Source organism: Pagrus major, chromosome 8 (genome assembly GCF_040436345.1).
Source record: "Pagrus major chromosome 8, Pma_NU_1.0".
Lineage (NCBI taxonomy): Eukaryota > Metazoa > Chordata > Actinopteri > Spariformes > Sparidae > Pagrus > Pagrus major.
Window position 1 is genome coordinate 27,939,869 of NC_133222.1, and position 21,962 is coordinate 27,961,830.

The 21,962-nt window shown below is 39.0% G+C and overlaps 1 protein-coding gene across 1 annotated transcript in view; it reads right to left on the reverse strand.

The window, feature by feature from the left end:
- Positions 1 to 15,282, reverse strand: part of fa2h (fatty acid 2-hydroxylase) — a 37,319-nt gene extending 22,037 nt beyond the window's left edge. Inside the window, exon 1 of the mRNA XM_073471637.1 lies at positions 14,900 to 15,282. Coding sequence (XP_073327738.1) covers positions 14,900 to 15,181 — 282 coding nt within the window. The 5' untranslated portion in view covers positions 15,182 to 15,282. The remainder of the gene's footprint in view (positions 1 to 14,899) is intronic.
- Between the last annotated feature and the right edge of the window lie 6,680 nt (positions 15,283 to 21,962).

Here is a 21,962-nt window from a genome sequence, read left to right on the forward strand (position 1 = left end):
TCGTAATTTGGGGTCAGATACTCCAAACTTGTGCAATCAGGAAGTTGACCCTGGTTTTAGTTTCACTTGTTTCAAGTTTCAAGTTTCTTATTTGCTGCTCTTCTTTCATGTTAGGCAGGTCAGAGTGCAGTTTTCCAGAAATATCCATTAATCTATAATAATATGAAGATCATTTATTTTGTGGTGTGACTTGAGGATGGGCCACAGATGGACCCACATAACACACATGGCTCACTTTGCCAACATGGGATAAAATGCGGTAGGAGAGGAAGATGAAATAAGTCGCCCGTCTCTAGTCTGTACCCCCCTGTGCTCTCACCACCATAATGATGAAGTGCTTTGAGAAACTGGTTCTCCACCACAGGGGATGCCATATCCACTGCCCTCCAGTCTGTCTTCACACACCTTGAGAATAGGACCAGGTACATCAGAATGCTGTTTGTAAATGTTGGCTTAGCATTCAATACAATCTCACCCATGAAGCTGACTGGAAAACTAAAAACACTCTGCATCTGGATATTAGACTTCCTCACAAACAGACGCCCCCTCCTGTTCACACTGTACACCCATGACTGCACTACCAGACATCGAGAGAACTTTACTGTTAAGTATGCAGATGACATTACCATCATCGGCCGCATTACAATCAACAATGAGAGTTCATTTTCGAAAGGGAAATCAACAATCTCACAGAATAGTGCACAGTGGTGTTGTCACAATACTGAAACTTCTAACCTTGATACAATACCTTGAAAAATATCATTATCAAAGCCAAATTCGATACCACCGGGAACAGTTGCCACAACATTCAGGGCATAAAGTTTCAGATTTTTCTGAAACGATAAATATAACAAAGCTCGTGTATAAGTCAATTTAATTCTGGAGTGGTGGGGTGTGGACACTACAGCGACACGTGTCAACTTGCTGTCTGAGAGGAGAGCAAAGAACACAGCTTGTATTAGATTAATGATACTGCAAAAAAAGTATTGAAAAGAGTATTGAAATATTCAGTATCAATATTTGGATACTTTTGACAACACTAGTACACAGAGAACAATCTACTGCTCATTGGCGGCAATACTAAGGAGCTGATTGTAGATTTTAGAAAAGAGGAGGCAATGACACACCCCTGTCTACATTAGTGGAGCTGAGGTAGAGCAGGTGAACATTTGTAGGTTACAGGAAATCAACCTATCATGGTAATTGCACAGCACCATCCTGGTAAAAAAAAAAAAAAGTAGAGAAAAGCCTCTACTTCCTAAGAAAGCTTAAAAAGGCTAAATTCTGGTGCCAAGTTCTTGTCAACCTTTACAGAGGAGCAATAAAAAGGATCCTGACAAGAAACATCACAAACATGCACCGCCAAGGTCAGGAAGGCTCTACAGTAGGTGATTAAAGCCACCCAGAACATCATTGGTACCCATCTACCAAGCATAAGTGATATTAGTAAAGTGAGATGTCTGAGCAGAGCCAAAAAGATACCAATAGAAAGACAACACCCACCCCAGCCACAGTCTGTTCACCCAGCTGCTGTCTGGCAAAAGATACAGAAGTATCCGTTGCCGTACCACTAGTGTACAGAGCAGCCATTTTCATCAGGCTGTGAGGCCCTCAATTCATCATCCACACTCCGCCATAAAAAATGACCCTTTATTCATTCATCCATTTATAGATTTTGTTTTGTGATGTTGAAAAATGATACATAATCAAAGCCCAACCTTGTACCTTGAAATAAAATCTGATGCCGAAGTAGTAATCCTGAAAATAACACTCTAATCCCTACTGTTATCTCCTTATTGAATTAGAACCTATGACGAACTAAGCGTTGTGACAGCTGTGTGTGTGTGTGTGTGTGTGTGTGTGTGTGTGTGTGTGTGTGTGTGTGTGTTTCTGAGGGTGTGCCAACAGCAGTTCCCTGGTTGGAAACGTGGAGAGAGCAAGGTTGAAGTTCAGTAACACTGTGGAAAGTTCAATAACACTGAAAAGGCCATGAGCTCTGAATACTCATGTAGCACATCGATCAGTTGCACAGATTACAACAAATGTAAGAGAAAATGATTTATTTAGGAATCCAACAGTGTGACTAACCAAAGCCTATTGACCTTCATAAATTTATTTCACACATTATCAAATACGTAAAAACACTGACTCAATTCACACACACACACACACACACACACACACACACACACACACACTCACACACTCACAGAGGCCTTCATTATCTCATCTGTGTCAGGTGTAAGGCACGATTAGGGAACTGGGAACCAGTAACCAGTCTCCACACCTGGCTGTATTCACTCTTATCAACTCTTAGTAAAACACTGATGGCAGCTGTGATAGCCAAATACACTGGCAAAAGACATTAATCATTTCATGTTTCAATTACAGGTGAAAAATTTAATCATGTTTGTAAGTCTGTTAGTTTTGCCATTTTCCGTCTATTGTAGCACACAAGTCTTTTGGAGCAGTGTTGGAGAATTTATTATTAAGGGACACTCAAGAGAAATTGTGTGAACGTTGAGCCTCAATTGAAGCCAGTTAAATAGCCAGAGTAGTGGGTGATCCTCATGTGTCTGTTGGTGCTGTATGTAAATGTACTTGATAGACATGACTTGTACACTGTCTATTGTACTTGCTAACATAAGTATTCATTGGGTTTTCTACAAATAAATGCTGTTGAGATGCCAAATTCACATCACAATCACATTAACTAATTAGCCTAGCCTACATAATTGGACAGGCTAGTGCTCCTGATACACATGTAGGCCAATACCTAATTTTTATTCCTATTTGAAATGAAGAAACAAATATGTTTTTTCTAAAGACATGTTCCCTTACATTGCCAATATAATGAAAAAGATGTATAATAAAGTCAAGTGGAGTATTCCTTTTATTTACATATCTATTTATTTGTAATACCGTGATATAATACAAAAACTACAAAACGTGACATAAATCTTAGGTTATATTGCTCACACTAATACTTAATTATAAGTTAGTGCTGCTATTCCGGTTTGATAAGGATGACAGCAGGAGGGTCAGAAAACGGTGTGAAGGTTGGATGCTCTCAAGGTTTACACTCACACTAGATGAAAGAGAGAGATAGCAAAATACACCATTTACCCAAGGCTGAAATATTTCACCAACTAGGGCCAAACCCTCTGTCATCTGGAAAAAAAGTCCAAAAGTCCATGCTATCAAATGAGCCTCAAAAATGTAACTACACATTGGGGGTGAGATACAACACAGATTAACTGTGCTGTTTGTTTGGTTTGCTACATATTTCCGATGCCGGTAGAGTCCGGTGACAGTGAAGGCAGCATGAAGCAGGTAATTAAACCTCAGCAACAACCTCCTTTTCAGTAAAATTTGACACATCTTTTTGTCTTTCCAAAGGAATGTAAACAGGAATACTACACGACACGGCTCACTCATCTGGTTTACAGCAGCTAAACACATTTGTTAGTGATGATCTTGTTTTGACCTTTGTTTTTCTGTCATCACTTTCTGTCACAAGGTGAAGGACAGAATGTAAACACTTCAGGTGAATAAGTTAACATCACACACACTCATACTGTTCAACACATTCACAATGCAAGTCAGAGTCATTCCTATGCCTTAAATCCTATACTGAATTGATGGATCCTACTTAGGTATCTGAAAGCTATTTGGCGGTGGGACACAAGGAAAGAAATGGGATTGGGAAGGGTGGGTGAGGGTGATGTACATGTGTTGGTGTGTGTGTGCGCGCGTGTGTGTGCGTGTGTCTAGATAACAGGATCACTCGTCTCCCTCTAAATAAAAGAACCAGTCAAACCTGACTGACCAGAATTCAAGATTCCACCCTTCCTCTTCTCTGTACCTGTGTGTATGTGTGTGTGTGTGTGCGTGCGTGCGTGCGTGTGTGTGTGTACAAGAATCAGAGGCTCTGTGTAGCTAGCTGGTTTGTGCAGAAGGTTTCATGTTACCATACAGACAGTAACGAGTAAGCTAAGTACCGTATTAACACCACAACCAGCATCAGTGTGCTTTGTTCTGCATATATTTTTAAAATGTTGTTCTGTGTGTAATATAAACTAAAAAAAAAAAGATATGCAGTATAATTGACCTTTAATTTTAAAGGCTTAAAGACATCAATCAAGTCTATCAAGAGGCAGTTAATAATTAAATAATACTATTGAAGTCTTTGTACACCAATGGGAGTTCAACATAGACAAAACTATTTCTTCTACATAGACACATGTTCACGTCCGCTACGTTTCATCATCCAGTTGGTCGAAATATCAGATTTTAAAGATATTACTGTGGTATCTATAGAAAGTTTGAAAAAGAAATGCTAGCAATCAAATCCATCTTTATCACTGTTAACTGTGTTTTGTCTCTTTTTTTGGTAATTACTTACCCTCAAAATGAAAGGGCAACCAGTTGAACTCATTAAAAACAGATGCTCAATGCCTACCATCTTCCCTGGATTATTCACACAATATTATTATATGTGTGTTATTAACACAATATCAATATGTCAATTGTTTCATATTATGATGTGAATATCGCAATATCGCGACACTCCAGTCAGCCATAACCAACATAAAAACGGTGTAGGAATTCACATTTTTACGACCTTTATGTACAAAAAGGTGACAGGTGAAGAGCAATGCATATAGGAATCAACTTTTCCCCCAACCCTAGTGATCACACTGTGACACATGATCAGAACATTTTGAGATGTGGAGCCCAAACACATGCCTGCATTGAGATTTACTAATGGCAGATATTTAAGAACAAGTTCTCTCAATGTGACTACTGCCACTTGCAACTGGCATCTGTTTTTTGATAAAGGTAAAATAAAAATAAAAAAAACTCCGCCCTCTCCATAGCCACATATGTTTTCTCTTAATACATCCACAGCAAAGCTTATTTTTTGTTTTGCTGCATTTTTAAAGCAAGATAATAGGATGACATGATAACAGTTCTCTACTTTCAAACTTTTTTCTCTGCTTACATCGTAATGCTAAATTTATCACATAAAATTTTAATAATATGAAGTCAAAATTGATTATGTGCAATTAAATACATAACCAAGAATTAATTACTGCCATGCCATCTCTCATGGTGGGACATACAATAACCCTGGAGGATTTCTGGTATAGCACATTGCATTTGGGGTGCTGAAGCAAAATAGCAGTTTATGTGTATTAGTCTAAACTTCCCATAAACAACAGCTTTCTTTTTAAGCAAAACTAGTCCACAACTGTGGTCATGGGTAAAATCTATTAATTGGTGTGTAATATACTGATTTGATACCGAGTGAGCGGCAATAGGAAAGGGTAAGGCCTGTGGGGAGCAAAAGGCAGCACACACACAGACTTTCACACACACACGCAATACCACTGTCAGCTGACTCTTTTCATCCGAACACCTGAGCAGAGGTTGTCGTTGTTGGTCCCCTTTGACAAAAGTTCATCTAAAAGACCTGCAAGATATCCCTGGCAGAGACCTCTCTATCCTCTCTGCCTGTAGACATCCCTAAAGTACTCCTTCAGGCTGACACTCTCCAAATTCTCCTCCCTCCTCTGGGTGTGTCTGAGAGACAATTTTAGTTTCACACACACCCTTACAACTGTTTGTTTTTCTGCAACAACACACCTCTTGAGTGTGTGTGTGTGTGTGTGTGTGTGTGTGTGCGCGCGTGCGTTGTGTTCCCCCTGGGTCATCCACAGATAATGTATACACACAGCCCAACCAAGGCCTGCCTGCTGCAAAGAGCAATTTTCTCTTATTATGCAAAATTGTCAAAATTGACAGGTGCATAATGGTATAAAGAGAGAGGAGACATTGAGGGAGGAGGAAATTTACAGATAAGCATAGCTTGCTTCAATAAATTATCAGCCTGACATATGTTGTGCAATACTTATTTGTTTGGTAAAAGAGCATTTAAATTCATGAGTAAGGGGAAAAGCCATGGGAAAATGAACACATCAGTGAATGTGTACAAGAAATTATTTTGTAACACTTTTAATGTTGTAATATTCCAGGACACTTCCGAAGAATTTAAATCTCAGTGTTACACATTCTCCTCTGTCCTTTTCTGACCACAGGCCAAACATTAGCAGGGCCTCATATCTCTCTAGTAGGGCTGCCCGATAAATCGAATTTTCATCGTCATCGCGATATGAACATGTGCGATAAACACATCGCAAAAGACTGCCTGACATGCGATGAATAAGAAAAATCATTTTGTTTACATGCGCCATGCATGCACCGTGAGCATGCCAACATTTAGCCTATCAGACAGAGCCCTGGATACAAGGGCCATTCAGATGAAGCCCCAGCTAGCCGTTAGCTACCCTGACAAAATTAATCGGCATCAGTTTGGTGGTGATTGCCAGGTTATGATGGCTGAGGGAGGAGAAAAAAGCGATGAAAATGTGGTCGACAAAGACCTTGTGGTGAAAAGAAACAGCACTTCTGCTATATGAACTTATTTTGGATTCAGGAGAGACGACGTTGTAACGTGGGCTGGTGAAGGGGAAGGTGATGGTCCACTTTAGTGCGGTTGCTCCGGTTACTCAAGAGACGGCAGGCAACATGTGGGGGTTTCCGCACGTCACTTTTATTCATAACACTGACCATACCATGCCAGGTCTCTACGGCACTAATGTTACAGGCATACATGCAAATGAACACAGGCCGAGGTTCTTCTACCAACACTTCACAAAATAAAGACAAAATAAAAAGGGAAGTCTTCGCTCTGTTAGCGGTATCCTTTCTCATGAGGAGCGGAAGTACACCTGCTCTTCTTCATCGTACAGGTTACATTACCCACAAAAGGAGGCGCCACCTAGTGCCGCTACATAAATAACTGACTGTTACAACGTGTTACAAAGTAAGGTACCGTGTGAGCACATCAGCACATCTGGGAATGTGGTAACATGTCACCGTACACGTCTGAAACCTAACAAAGTTAACATGCTGGTTTTCTTGGCCAAGAACTTGTGTTAAGGGAATAACTAAGGTTGTAACTTGCCCTAACGGGTAGATATTTTTTCCTGATTTTATTTTCTCTTGATTTAGTGGGCTGGCCCTACTCTATTTCAGTTTTGTCCCTCATACTACAGATCTCTGCACCTTGTTAGGCAGAGTCTAGGGCCTTGATGATTGTGATGAGAGATATTACAGTTAATTTAAAGTGCCATGTTTAATTTATATTTATTTAATTATTTAAGTTGTTTCCCCCTGGATGTTTTATTTATTTCAACTCTGCATGGTAAGAGATGTTTTGGTTGAGTTTACAAGAAAATAGTTTAAAGGGAGCAGGGGAAATTAAACTTTTATTTCATATAGTTATAATGTCTTATTTAAATTAATGTTCTGCTTAATTGGTTGGGTATTCATGTGCAGTTTGTTCAATAAAAGCATGTTCGAAATAATTTATTTCATTCTTTATTCAGTGGGCATTGGCTATTCAATGTTTCGGGTCTATGTTAGCAGTGTACCTATTAATGCAGAAACACTATTGTTAACTGTATAGTTAATAATATGCAAACTTCAATATTTGTTTATTTATCGCAAGTTATATCGTCATCGCAATATTGAACAGGGTTATCGCACATCGTAGATTTTCCTCATATCGTGCAGGCCTACTCTCTAGCCAATCAGATCACCCATGGGATCACAGCAGACCAATGCGAATGATCAAAGCCATGGGGAAGTGATTAATGGTCAAAAAAGTTATGACCTCAGAACAAACAGGTAACATCAGGCTTTAGTATCACTCCTGTGAGACCTTTTCTCAAATCAATTGAACCTTTTCAGCATATGTTCATGTCTTTCTCCTCTGACCGTCCATCCAGTTTCCCTCCACCTCGCCCTCTCTCACTTCCAGGTGTTACTGAGGCGATGAGGGGAGCCACCTGAGGCCAGCACCTGAGCATTAATTGCCGTGTATGCAGTCTCTATGGTAGCAAAGGTAAACAATGTGCCGGGTAATGTATCACCACGGTGATAAACTCAGAGCAGCTCTTAAGAGCTATAAAAGAGCTGGTTCACCTTAATAGCTTGGTAGGAAAAACTGACGCTGGTGTAGAGTACACCTGAACAGAGCTGATCATAGAAAATACTGTGACATTAATTGGCTTCACTCTGATTGGCTCATACTTGGTGAAAGTCTATGATGGTCTGCAGAGACACAGTCTTTCATAAATAATCATTCATTTATTAGTCCAATGTGCTACAATAAGATGTAGCAACTTTTCCACTTACAGTAGCAGGTGTTAATATAGATGTGAACATTGTAACAAGTCCCCCCCAACCCCTTCAACCTCTCTTCCTCTTCCTCTTCCTCAGCTTGCCCTCTGATGAAAGACAATCGCGTCATTGAGCAGAGAAAGATCCATGCAGATGAAAGTCTGCATTCCAGCGCTGTACCAGCCCGACCCGGTCGCCCTCCAGCATTCCATCCACAACACTTATTGACAGCGACCATCACGACCACCTCGACTCTGCTCAAATCTGTCGAGTCCCTTCTTATCTGTGCTAGGATTCACTTTCATCATCTGTTTGGTATTTCCCCTCCAGGATTCACTTAACTACTTGATTCAAGACTGAAAGAACTTTAGACTCACTTCCTGCATCATTCTCTGCATATGTTCTCATCCTGCTGAGGTCTTCCATAGTATCTCTGTTGTTCATTCATTCATTCATTCATTCACTCACACACACTCACTCATTGTGATTCCACTCATTTTAACAATCTCTATACTATCCTCACGAGCTCATGACTATAGAGCTTCATTCTCCTCCTATACATATGGCTGCCTGTGCCCTTTGCCCCGTTTAACTCATTTACATTTCACCTCTGTATACACAAGGAGACAGTGAAAGCAACTGACCGATTTAAACAAAATTGAGGGAATGTGAATTTCCACATCCTGCCCAGAGGTAGATAGGCCGTGCTGGCTTGATTCCTTCAAGACAAAGCGACAGGAGAACAGAGCAAACAAAGGTCCACCCATGATTTACACACTGATAAAGGGGATAAGTGTTTCTGTCATTACTCAACCTGTGGTGAAAAATGTATATAAACTCTATGGGTGCATATATGCATGTGCATGGATATGCAATAAAAGTCAAATGAAATGTGTCGCATTATTTTTTTTGACCAAAAATATTCACATAACACAAAATATAATTCAGAAATATCACAGAATAAACAATCAAGTGTATCACTAAAAAAACTGGTATCCCAACCTTATTTTGAGTAGTGTACTTAGGATCACTGCTAAAAGTTACATTTCCAGTGAGACTTCACACAAATTTAGTATCCAACATAGTTGACCCATTTTAGGAACAAAAAGTCTGAGTATATCGGCCAGTTACATTTTTCCAGTGCATGTCTTAAAAGCAAGTATTATAACAGTCCGGTGAGTTCAGAAAATTACACCAATTCACTTCATCCCTACATGTAATGCAGCCTTTAAAACCAGGAAAAGACAACACTAATGTTATTATGATTGAATAATATCCAAAATCTAAGGCCATTTAGTCTGATTTTATGATAACGATAGATTGATGGAATATTAATTACTGAACTGCTGAATACTCTGAAACTCCACAGTGCAATGAAATATATGTCATTATAAATCATATCTTTTCTAAAATGATTTCCATTACTGTTTTGTATTTTGTCCCACTGTGTTTTGTTTAATACCCGTGGAGATAGCAAGTACTGATCTGTTTAAGCAAGGTATCCCCTCTTGAATTGTGTGTCTCAAGCTCATCAGTTCCTTTTATCAATGCCGGCACATTTTTCTAACAGTAAAACAACGACGTCACAGTCATGCATCTACGCTGCCTCAAACTTGCAATTAGAAGAAGTTACAATGATAGTTCTTATTGTAATGTCTGTAAAATGATTATTTCAAGTAAGGGTGGAAACACTGGCAATATGCTGTGTTTCCAAGTAGCACATCCATTATCACAGGTAAATAAAATAGGATATGTTATAATTAAAACCCGACTGATTTATTGGTCAGTCAATGTTATTGGCAGATATTGGCATCACAAATATATAGGTATTGGTGTATATGTTGTCTGATTTGTGCTGATATAAAAACTTTTTAACAGAACATACTTAAAACAAATGTTGAAGTGTTCTGTTTCTGTGCACTGATGAATAAGTGAATAACACTGAATAACTTTTCTGTTAAACTGCAAAATATCCTGCCTTCATTACATATGTATCGTTGTCAGTGTTTGATTTGACCACATTTGAAGAATCATTGCAAAATATGTCTTTATGTATCTAATCGATGTGTAAATAATATTGGCCCATGTATTAATATCAGAATTTTTCTACTCCCTTAAATCTGCCTCGATATCAGCCTCAAAAATCCATCGGCCAGCCTCTAGTTAAAATAACAAGAATGCCAGGCAGGCATTCATAAAAAATTTAGCCTTTGACTAAGAACACCTGCTGCACAAACATTCTTTGATTTTATCCATTTTAGATGATGACAGACAGACTGTTGCTACAGCTAGCTCTCAGACTACAGCCAGCTAAACAAAAATTTATCAGGAGTCAATCGATAAAGAATCAGACCAATAAACAGAATTGATAATGGCAATGGTATCAATAAAATCTTATCAATTCTCATCCATAGCGTAGACTGTCATTTTCACCTGTTAACCACATAATGCGATCAGTGTTTTGTTAAATGCCTCTGTATCGGCAGACGTCCCCAATACATCATAAAAAAAACATTGAGCCGTTTATTTAGGGACAAACTGTGCCAATTACTGGCTCATCGTGGAAAAGCACTGGTTCTGAATGGAGGTAATTAGCATCTATTACATAGCAGTTCGATTTGTTGACGGTGTAAACAGCCCCTCTGTTTGATTGTAAACCTGCTCCCAATCAAAAGTACATGTATGCACACACACATGCGCGTGCACACACACATGCACGCACACACACACACACACACACACACACACACACACACACACACACACATACAAAGCCCTGGCTGTCTCAGACTAACATTGCTGTCTCCAAATGAAAATGAATAATCATTAATCGTCATAATCACCAGAAATTTGAGATAGATTCAAATAGCACCTCAATTATTATCCAAAACCACATACCAATTGTCAATCACAAGGAAATAATGGCCATGAAAAGGATTCCCCTTCTTCACTAAAGAATATATGTAGACTGACTTCTTATGTAAACATGGAGGATAATGTACCATCTCTTCTAATCTCCTTCTGTTTGTACTGTGAGCAACCTCAAACAGAACGTTAAACAAGTCCTGTAATATCTGCCATGCTTTACCTGAAGTCTGTTCAAACACTTTGTCCTGTATGGCAGAGCGCAGGCAGAGCAGTCTCCCTGAATGGGGACGAAGGCTTGTCATCACTATAGACTACTCTGGCACATGATGCCTTCAGAATGGAGCTGCAACAATTAATCGACTAGTTGTTTACTTATACATTAATTGCCAACTATTTTTGATAGGCCTTGCGTTTTTTTAATTCTCTGATTACAGCTTCATAAATGTAAAGATTATCTGGTTTCTTTATTACAGAATTTTTTGTTGTTTTTGTTTGGTTTTTGCACACTTTTTTCCTTATGATGACAGCAAACTGAATATCTTCAGGTTGAGGACAAAAAGATATCTGAGGATGTCATCTTGGGCTATGGGAAACATGATCTATACTCTTGGACAATGAACCACATCAGATTTTACTTGATTATGTCACAACAGGGATTGAAAGTCATATTTAATTCATCAAAAAGTTTGATTTTAGAGTGCTGCATCTTTAAATGATTTGTTGTGGAAATTAACAGCAATGTATAGGCCTTGTAATCTCAAGGTAACACACAACATGACACTACCTTCTAAACCCCATTATAACAATAACCATACAGGTGTTTGAGCTCGATCTGTAATCACGGAGGAAAGCATACTGCTAAAAAGGCAAAATCCTTGTATACAAATCAAGGATCAAGTTCATTTGGTATTTCATCTCTGCATTATCAACACATCTCAATTTGTTTGTATAAAAAGCTGAGTGCACGAATTGATTGATTTGTCTGATAAAGAAAAAAAAATATTTTGATAAACAATTAATGATTTGAGTAATTTTTTCGAGCAAAAACACAAATGTTCTTGACTCTCACTTACTTAAATTTGGTTTTGGGCTGCTTATAAAAAAAAAAAACAGACATCTGCAGACATCAACTTGGGCTTTAAATTGAAATAGGCTATTTCACAATTTTCTGACATTATATAGACTGATTAAATGAAAAATCCAAAAACATAATCAGTAGATCAACAAAGAATATAATAATGGTTGGTTGAAGCCTCCGTATGTGCACGTGGTAACATCGACATATGCAGCTCCATTAAAATGCCAAACAGCCATAAACTGACAAAAAGCAGAACAGCTATGGGAGAAATTGTGTGCAGTAAAAAATGAAAACACCTCCACCTTAATCATACTGATACCCCTGGATAAATGACGTCACAACTCCACTCCTCTATTGATAAATGATTTTTCCATCCACCAGATATGACTCAACAGGTGCTGACATTGTGCGTGTCAAACTCAAACTGTGTGGCGTGGGATGTCATCATGATCTTTTCCCTGGTCCCATTTTCAGTAGCTCAGTAATGGAGGATCATGCCATGAGGGAACTATGAATGATTTTCATTTACGATTAATCTGTTGATTATTTTACTGATCAATCAATGAGTTGTTTGGTTTTTAAAATGTAAGAAAATGGTGAAACATGTCAGTCAGTGTTTCCCAAAGCCCTCAAATGTCTTGTTCAGTCCACAACAAAAATACATTCAGTTTATTGTCATAGAGTAAAGAAACCAGAAAATCTTCAAATATATTTGACTATTTTTTCCCAAAATTGTACTCAAATCAATTAATTGATTATCAAAAAAGTTGGTGATTAATATAATAGTTGACAAATAATTGATTAATTGATTAATCTTTGCAGCTCTAAAGGGAACAACAGAATTATTACGCAATTTTTTGTATTTCCTTGTCAAACCAAACTTAAAAATCCAAAGCCGCATTATTTTGACACTACTTATGATGATATTACCTTTGTATTTAACCTTTCTGTGTCTGTTAACACAATTAATTCCTCTTCAAAGTCACACTGTGTGACCTTAAGTTTATGCATCCCATTTCTGCACTGGTATTTGGCTTCCTGGTGAAAATGCCATTTACAGGCCAATCATTAAAGAACAAAATGCGAGTTCGGTTTAACATTTAAAGTTAGAGGTCTGAGTGACTGAGGAAAGAGAAAGTGAGCATTACTTGTTTTCCAGCCAAACCTGGAGGACAAATAATGTAAGTGTGATATTTTATTACCCACTGGTATGTCGTGGTGACTCAGTCAGTGGGCTGAAATCTGTCTCATGATCTTCATTGTCACATTTGACCATGTGTTTCACACCCAGGTGTGTGAGTTCCTCAGTAGGGCTGAGTATGAATTCAATATCAGTCACCATCTTTCTGCAGAATCACATACTTCAGTTTTTTAACGAGAAGTTGTTCAAAAATATTTTAAAGTCGAGGTTTTCTCCATGCACCTTGAGTTGGACCTGCAACTGAAGACAGTGCTGAATCATGTCCAAAGAAGCTGCACCCTTTATGAAACCCTTTGCGATGGTAGCTGCTACCAAAGAAAACCACTAACGTCTCAAACTGTGAAGGAAATGTGTGAAAATACATTTACAAGATTAACAGCGACAACATGAAGCACGAAGCTACAGAGAGGACTAAGAAGAAGAGAAGAAGAGGCTTTTTGCCACTGCAGTTGTGCAACTTTTGTATACTGAGATGCAACACACATGAGAGTGGGAAAGCCATGTAAATGTCAACTTTGTTGGTTAGAGATTTATGCAAACTCTCTCAGTTCCTCCCTCCTCCCACATAGACAAACACACAGGGATAGAAAGAGCTTAATTCAATGTGGATACAACCAACAACCAGTGTTGGAGAGTTTGTAGTTTCCCTCAAATTGGCTCTGTTTGTATTCACCTTTATCCCTACTGGGACAAGACAAACCAGTTTTGTTTCCTTTCCTTTCCTTTCCTTTCCTTTCCTTCTCTCTCTCTCTCTCCCTCTCTCTCTCTCTCTCCATCTCACACACACTCACACACACACTTCTTGAATCATTCATTAACACCAATGAGCCCCCACCCTCATCCCAACCCATCCTACCCCCCACAGGTCTACAATATCACCTGTACGCCCCTCCCTGCCTGCTCTGCTCCTTCCCTCCTCCTTCTCCTCACAGAAATTACACAAACACTGAGCCGGACCCCTCCCTGTGTGTCATTTTCCACGTACTCCTCACCCCCTCCCCTATAATCAATACTGTCCGGGAGAAGTCATGTGAGAGACGATTATACACCTGTTACTCACAGAGCCAACAAGCCCCTATCGGCTTTCCAGTGCCTCAAAACCACAAAGTGTTTGGCAAAGTCACCCTGTCTGGGATCATATGTAGGGATAAAACACTTCCTAGCCTGTTTAGAGCCCAAAAATATGTCACGACTGTCAAAATATTGGCTCAGTGTGAGGAACAGGGGGCTCCATGGGCTTTATTTTTACTCTGGTTAGACTATTTTTAAGAGACGTCACTGGAGGACTTCCCAAATGAGGTCAAACATGTTGGAGAGTTCTGAGCAGAATGATTAAAAATGAACTATAATTGTGTTATTTTGGCTGACTGTTGTCCCTCAGGGGCCACAGCCTTGCCTGGAGGCCATTGTTTTTACAACGTCACCTCTTTAGCCTGAGGGAAAACTCTCCAAGTGGGAGAAAAAAATACAAAAACTATGTTTCCAGGTACCCCAGACTCTACCTGTGCCTCCTCGGTGCCGCCGTCCTTTGCCAGCTCCCCGATGTAGTACTGCTCCATCCACCGCCGGGCGTTCTCGGAGTGCCGGTGCGGGGGTCCCTCCATCTCCTCGCTAACATCCTTGCCCGACCGGCGCAGTATCAGCGCCTCCCCGCCCGGGTGCATCCGCAAGAAGGCGGTCACGTCGTACACCCTGGTCCCCAGCAGCACCCAGCAGGACTCTTTGGTGCAGTGGCAGGCCACCTCCCTCTCCGAGAAGAACCGGGGGGACGTGGACGGAGACATCCTGACAGTGGAGTTTCAATGCGTCCACCTGAACCAAAAACTGAAAACAGAGACTAGAACGAGAGAGACAACCTCCTCTGAGGACCGTCAACTTGTCTACTAAGTCAAACTTCGTCGTTGACGCCCAGAAGCTCAAAAACTCCAAGTAACCACAGGAGGACAGCGCCGAGAGGCGGGGTCTGTGAGAGGTTCAAAGGCTCGGAAAAGATCGTAGATACGACTTATTGACTGTCACAGCAGCCCACTGGCGTTATAAGAACTTGAAACAACAAACAATGTTCTCCCTTGGATGGCTGTCCTTGTTTTATAAACATAGCTTTGCTCTTTCCTATCACTAATATTCACCTCAAAACCAGGAAAATGCGATTTTTACATAAGACTTAATAGGTTCGTGATTTCAACTTGTGCCATAAATGTAGCATTCCATCCAGATCCACCTGTTGCTGTGAAAAGTGAAGATTAAGTCCGCTTAATCTGTTTTGTAGAGCAAATAGATAATTAGTGAATAATTTGGTTACATTTGTTACCATCTCTACAAGTGACAGCTTTTAGGTTTTTAAGGTTCACTATGGACGTCAACTAGTAGGCCTAAGTGACATAGCGTCAAGAGCTGTCATCACTTCCTGATCGATAAGTCAATATCAGAGCCCACAGGCTACTCTGAAGCTTTTAAGTCTAAAATGTAAATCCAATACATCTAACTCGTTTCACTAAACGTAAACCTGACATCTGGATACGTTTCTCAACACTAATAATGACATAAATCTTTGTGCGCTCCTCACTTCGATCACTTTCTTAATGACGAGTTCGTGCAACATCTCCCAAACTGAAATGTTCATGCACAGGCAGATTAAATTAGTACTATTTTGAATATACGTGATAGAATGTGGCCTATTTTAAGGTCTCCTAACACAGAGGGCGTGTATTTGTTTACTTTCAGCTTTATCTTGAGCGAACAGATGAGCTGCTGCCTACATGTAGTGTTGGAAATACTCATTCCACAGGTGAGGTTAAAATGAAGCACAAACAAATAGTAAAGAAATAACTAATATTGAAGTGTAAATATTTTATATTATCCAAGTTTGCGAGGTGTGATGTTTGGGAGAGCGTGGAAGCTGCAGCAGCAGTTTAAAAACACGTTTAAGTGCGTAACGAAGGACATTTAGGACCGCGTTTAACGAAACAGGGAAGTCGCACGTGGCTCCGAAGGCAACTCAGGAGTTGTCCGCGAGCGCCGTCCAGCGTGTTTTGGTAAAATATGTGACGTGTTACAAAAACACGATGGACGAGGTGGTAGCCTACAATTATTAGGTATAGATAGGCACAATCAAATTCAGCATTCACAACGAGTCATAATATGACGAGAGAAAGCTATTAGAGGTTAGGTGGGAGGTTTGCAAAATAGAATCAATTTGCTTTACAGAAACGAAAACAAAAATCCTGTGACTTTATGACAAGGAGTATGAAGGTCTGACTCTAGACATGTATGATAACGCTTAAGAACTAAAATAAACAACCATGTAGTGAAGACATCCTGGTCTAAAATTAGGCCTAGTTGTCCTGAAAACTGGTCCTCTCTACCCACAGTTAAACACATTCTTATCAGCACACGTTGCTCTCCGTCACAATGCCACAGTGTCCCTTAAGATACCAGTATGACCAGTCACCACAGTGTCTGCAGTTATTAAATCCTTGGACCTTTAATGCCTTGAAGAGGCAGAGGAGGAAGAGGAAGAGGCCAGGGCGGTAGCGATAATAAAAAATGGCAAATACAGTTGTTTTAACTTTATTTAACAGCTATTTCCCTGTTAACAAGCAATGAAATGCTTTGTAAACGACTTATTAGCAATTGTTTGTTGGAAAGTTGCGATTTATCATATTGTTCATAATAATAAATACTGTGTGGTTCATTTATTAACATTATTTGGATGAGTTGCAACTGATGTTTTTAAACTTTACAATTACTTAATGAATGTTTTAAGAACCATGTTATTGCTTCTTAACAGTAAAATTACTGAACTATAAATTTACCATTTATCAGTGATGGTTATGTGAATGCTCTTATTTAGCACATTTTAGATTCATATTCAAATGTTATTCTATTTATTCTATCAGACCTTTTTTAATCTTGCAGTATGGTAGATGTATGTATGTATGTATGTATATATTTGTAAATATTGTGTTATTTTTACCATTCTTGCCATTTCTTGTGTCACCATCTATTTTAATTGAAGTCATTTTTTAGCATATAAATAAGTGTAAATAAGTTTGATAAATTTAAATCAAAATTGGCCATATTCATCAATCATCTTCTTCTTTTTCTGTCAGGATTTGAGTCCAATTTTCATCAATGTGCTGGCACTGATATTATCAACTGCAAAACTTTAAAATACTTACATAAGTTTTCAATACTGAATATAATATATAATACACAATACAAAGTACTACATTGCTATACATCATGGACAACTACAAGAAAATAAAATGACTGAATGAATGTTTCTAAAACTGCATTATCTCACAAGTGAATACAACACAAGTTGCATGGTTTCTCAACCTACACAGAAGTAGAGCTTTGTAGAAAACAGCAGGGGGCAGAGAAGGACCATAGTATACATAGCTACAGTAAATGGGTGATGTGAGAGACAGAGAGCAGTAGAGAGGTGCCAAGGGAGTTGATGAAACAGCAGGTGACAAAGACAAATATGTGAAGTTTTATATGTCTTTTTTTTTTGCAGATGATTCAACACCTGAGTGATTATATGAGCCGATTCTAGAGGTAAAACATTCACACACACCCCTCATTTAGTATTGTGAGTTTAGAGACATGTGGGTCACAAAGTTTCACAGTTCCTTTAGTTGATAATGAATGAATTATACATCAATCTGAACATTTGTGTTCGCCAAACTGATGGTGCCCTCAAACAGACATGAATATTATAATACGCAATCTATATTTTGAAACAGAAAGAGTTGTGCCTGGTCACTGCAGGAGAAGCACAGCTGGAACAAATGTCGTTAATGATGGCTCTGTGACACTTGGGTGCATCAGTGAGCCAGCATGAGCAATAGCAGGACCCTTTCACAGGAACACATGCAGAGAATGCAGATCATGTTAAATAATATGTGCTTCACCTGTGTTTGACAAGTCAAAATGTCTGCTATGAGATGGTGTCCAATAGTCTGATTTTCTAGTATCTCTATAACATTAAACATTAAGACAGTTCTTTTTTCTCTCTTTTCTTGTCACATCCCTCTTTTAATCTCAGTTTATAATACAAAATATTCAAACCACCTTTACCATCATAGCTATAGAATTAAATGGAAGGTTAGAAAAGACTCAACGTGCATGAAGTGACTAATGGGTCCTAGATTCCTGCGGTTTTTGGCAAATTAAGGAACATTTTAGCACAAAATGTTGCATCACATCTATAACACATATGCTGTAAGCCTACAACATTAACCCCTTAATGCTATTTTTATGGTTGCATTACAGAATTACTGTGAATTCCTAATTTCTAGTAACTGAGGGAAATGGAGATAGTGTTCGATTACACTTACCTAATTCCAGTTATTCTAATTCCTTGTGTAGGCCAGAGAGATTTTTAGTCAGTACACTGCAGGTCGGCTGAACTTACAAAAATTTGAATTATGTTTACAAGCAGGCATACAATTCAACATATATGGAAATAATGGTGTTTCTGATAATAAATGAATAATGAATGAATAGTACTTGGGTTTGATTGGAGCTTTATCATTAAATAAATAAATACAACTCAAATGTCTCAGAACTTTGTCTGTCTATGTATTTTTTTAAATAAAAGCAACATTATGTAACTTTTTACATTAAAATAACCGATTCAAAATCATTTTGATGGTACAGTGTCTTGTAACAGGCTGAATGGTGTCTCTGTCACTTGTCTTTGCACTATGTAACTTCAGTGAGAGGGTAGGATCACAGTGTTACATACATGTTTACTTCAACATAAAAGTTTTCAACACATAACACTGTTATGATGTAATGAGTTTTGTTTGTAGTTAGCAGCTACATTACATCTGACAAATTGTTACAGACCTGGGATTTGTATTTACAACAGTGGTGTTGCACTCAGAAACTGTTGGGGGGCGCCAAACTGCACAAGATGCCAATTTCTACATAATGTTGCTTTAATAAAGTGTGCAGACTCATCGTCCCTTCAGCAGCCAGCTAAATTCACAAGATAAGAAGATTGCAAACAGTGGGAACAGAGAACTTTTTTTTCTTTTTATGGAACAAAATACCAGGGGAAGCAAACAGCACAGTGCAGAGAGAGGAGAGGAGCTGGAAGAGCTGCTGTGACTGTTTAGCTATAGCCCAGCAAGCTGTGAGGTGTCATATCCTACCAAGTTTTGGGCCAAACATTTGCTGTGCCACAATCTTGCAAAGAAAATCACCTTTGAACCCAGAAGTGCTGAGAGCTCATGTCCACATTTAGGTCATAACCTGTGACAAGGGGCCTCAATTACATCCTGCTTTGTTCTACCTTTTGTTCACAAGTCAAAATGTTTGGGCACCACTGATGTTTTCCCTATACCTATTACCAAATTATACAGATCATTTTGGATAACAATTAAAATTTTAAAAATCCTAAATTTGAGATATCTTGTGCATGATTTTATATTTGCTTCCATGTCATTTAAAATCCCTGGTAACTTTGAGTTGTTGAATAACATGAAGTAGCTTGTACTTGACTCGTGTTGAGACAAAAAGTTTGACCGATGGTTTGCACAGTCTAATGTGTTGACAGTAAAGCCCTTATCCTGTTTCATTTCCTTAGAGACTAGAAAACACATCAGAGTCAGCGTGTCTCACACCTATTGTCTCTTCCCATCAGTGATGTGTAATATTGTACTGATTGACGATATTTAACGCACCAGTGCATCCCATTGTTAAGGCACGTCACCTTACACTGTGTGACGCCGGCTTCCCTACTCACCCTAACTGTCTATTATGTCCGCCTGTTTTCTCATGTCCTCCCCCCTTTTGCCATTTCCTCGTCTGTCTTGTCCTCCCTCTCTCCCTCCTGTCTCTATCAGTTTCACCTCCCCTCATTTTTTCCTCAATCCCAGAATTACAGCTGCTTCTAAATATACTCTGCGCAACAAGAGTCCTCAATAATAGACTGCGTGCCAGTGTATGTGTAACATGAGGCAACAGGCGTGTGCATGTGTGTGTGTGTGTGTGTGTGTGTGTGTGTGTGTGTGTGTGTGTGTGTGTGTGTGTGTGTGTGTGTGTGTGTGAAGTCAAGAGTGACTTCACTGTGACGATGTCACAGGTAGGTGGGGTTATTTTGTCCCTTCTGAAGGGTGATTGGCCTATCATCCAGCCTGGTCATGAAGGCATGTATAAGAAGGCAATGAGTCCCATTCTGATTATCTCTTCACCACAGAGCATTAACAATCACTCATGGCGACTGTCGTTCCTGTAAGTATCTTTGTGGTGTGTGTGTGTGTGTGTGTGTGTGTGTGTGTGTGTGTGTGTGTGTGTGTGTGTTTATGCATATGTATATCTTAATCTTGCACTTCAGGATTATGCAGTCATAGAACCACACTGTTTTTTAAGTGTTTGCACTATAAAAGTATAATTAAGTGTTGTGATTAAGTGTTATGTCATTCATGCAGTGTGATGCACTATTTTGGTTTAAAGTGAAGTGGGTTTATGTAATAAGACAGCAAAGCAGTTAAGAGCAAACCCAGTGCAAGTGACCTGCCATGCTGAAAATGGAAAGTTCCATATTTTTGTCAAACCTGTATGAGATATGTTCACATTCATACACTCAGAACTGAAAAAATATTTCTTCATATATTTGGAATCAGTTTAAAACACTAATTTGTTGAATGCAATGGAGAGTACCTCAAGAGAGATCCTGAGAATGTGCGTGTTTTTTTATCAAAGCTCTAATTTCTCTGTACACAACAATTTAAAGATACTGTAACAGGTCAGCTATTGTGTGCAAGTGTGTGTGTGTATTTGTGTGTGACTGGGAAGACAACTGTCGGGAGGCAAATCTACATGATCAAGTGTCAGGCCTGTAAATGTATCTGCTCAGCTGAATTCTCTCTCTGTGTGTGTGTGTGTGTGTGTGTGTGTGTGTGTGTGTCTTGGGTTTCTGATGGAGAGGGTGATTAAGTCTGCGAGAGGAAGACGGTGGCTCCTCGTACACTAATTAAAATGTTGCAATATGGGTGTGTGCAAGTGTATGTATGTGTGAATGACAGGGACACGCTGAGACTGCAGCAGCTCATATGGCCTCATTTTGTTCCGCTGCCTGCAATACAGTATCTATTATGATCCACTAGATTAAAATGTTGGGAGGCCAATAATAGCAACTTGTGATTAAATAATTATCTGTGCTTCCCATGATGCATCAGTGATCAAATTGTTTCTTACTTGTGTGTGTAGTGTAAATGAGAGCCTCAGTGAGACAGGTACATCACATAGCTGTACATTGTGTAATGTATAGTGTATTTATTTAGGCAGTAACACACACATTCAGCAGTGTACCACTCCACACTGTAGTTATACTGTACTAGGAGGGATGAAGGGGACAAACTTTAAAATAACCCTCTTAGCTGCCTTTGTGAGATAACCCTTTCATGCATAACTTGTTTAATCAAAAAGTAATATTTTAATTTTTTTTGTTTTTACTCTTCAAAAATAATGTCACTGTCTTTTGTATAAAAATGATTCTAGAAAACTGTCAAATTATTTTATTCTCAGAAAAACAGACAGGTAAAAACA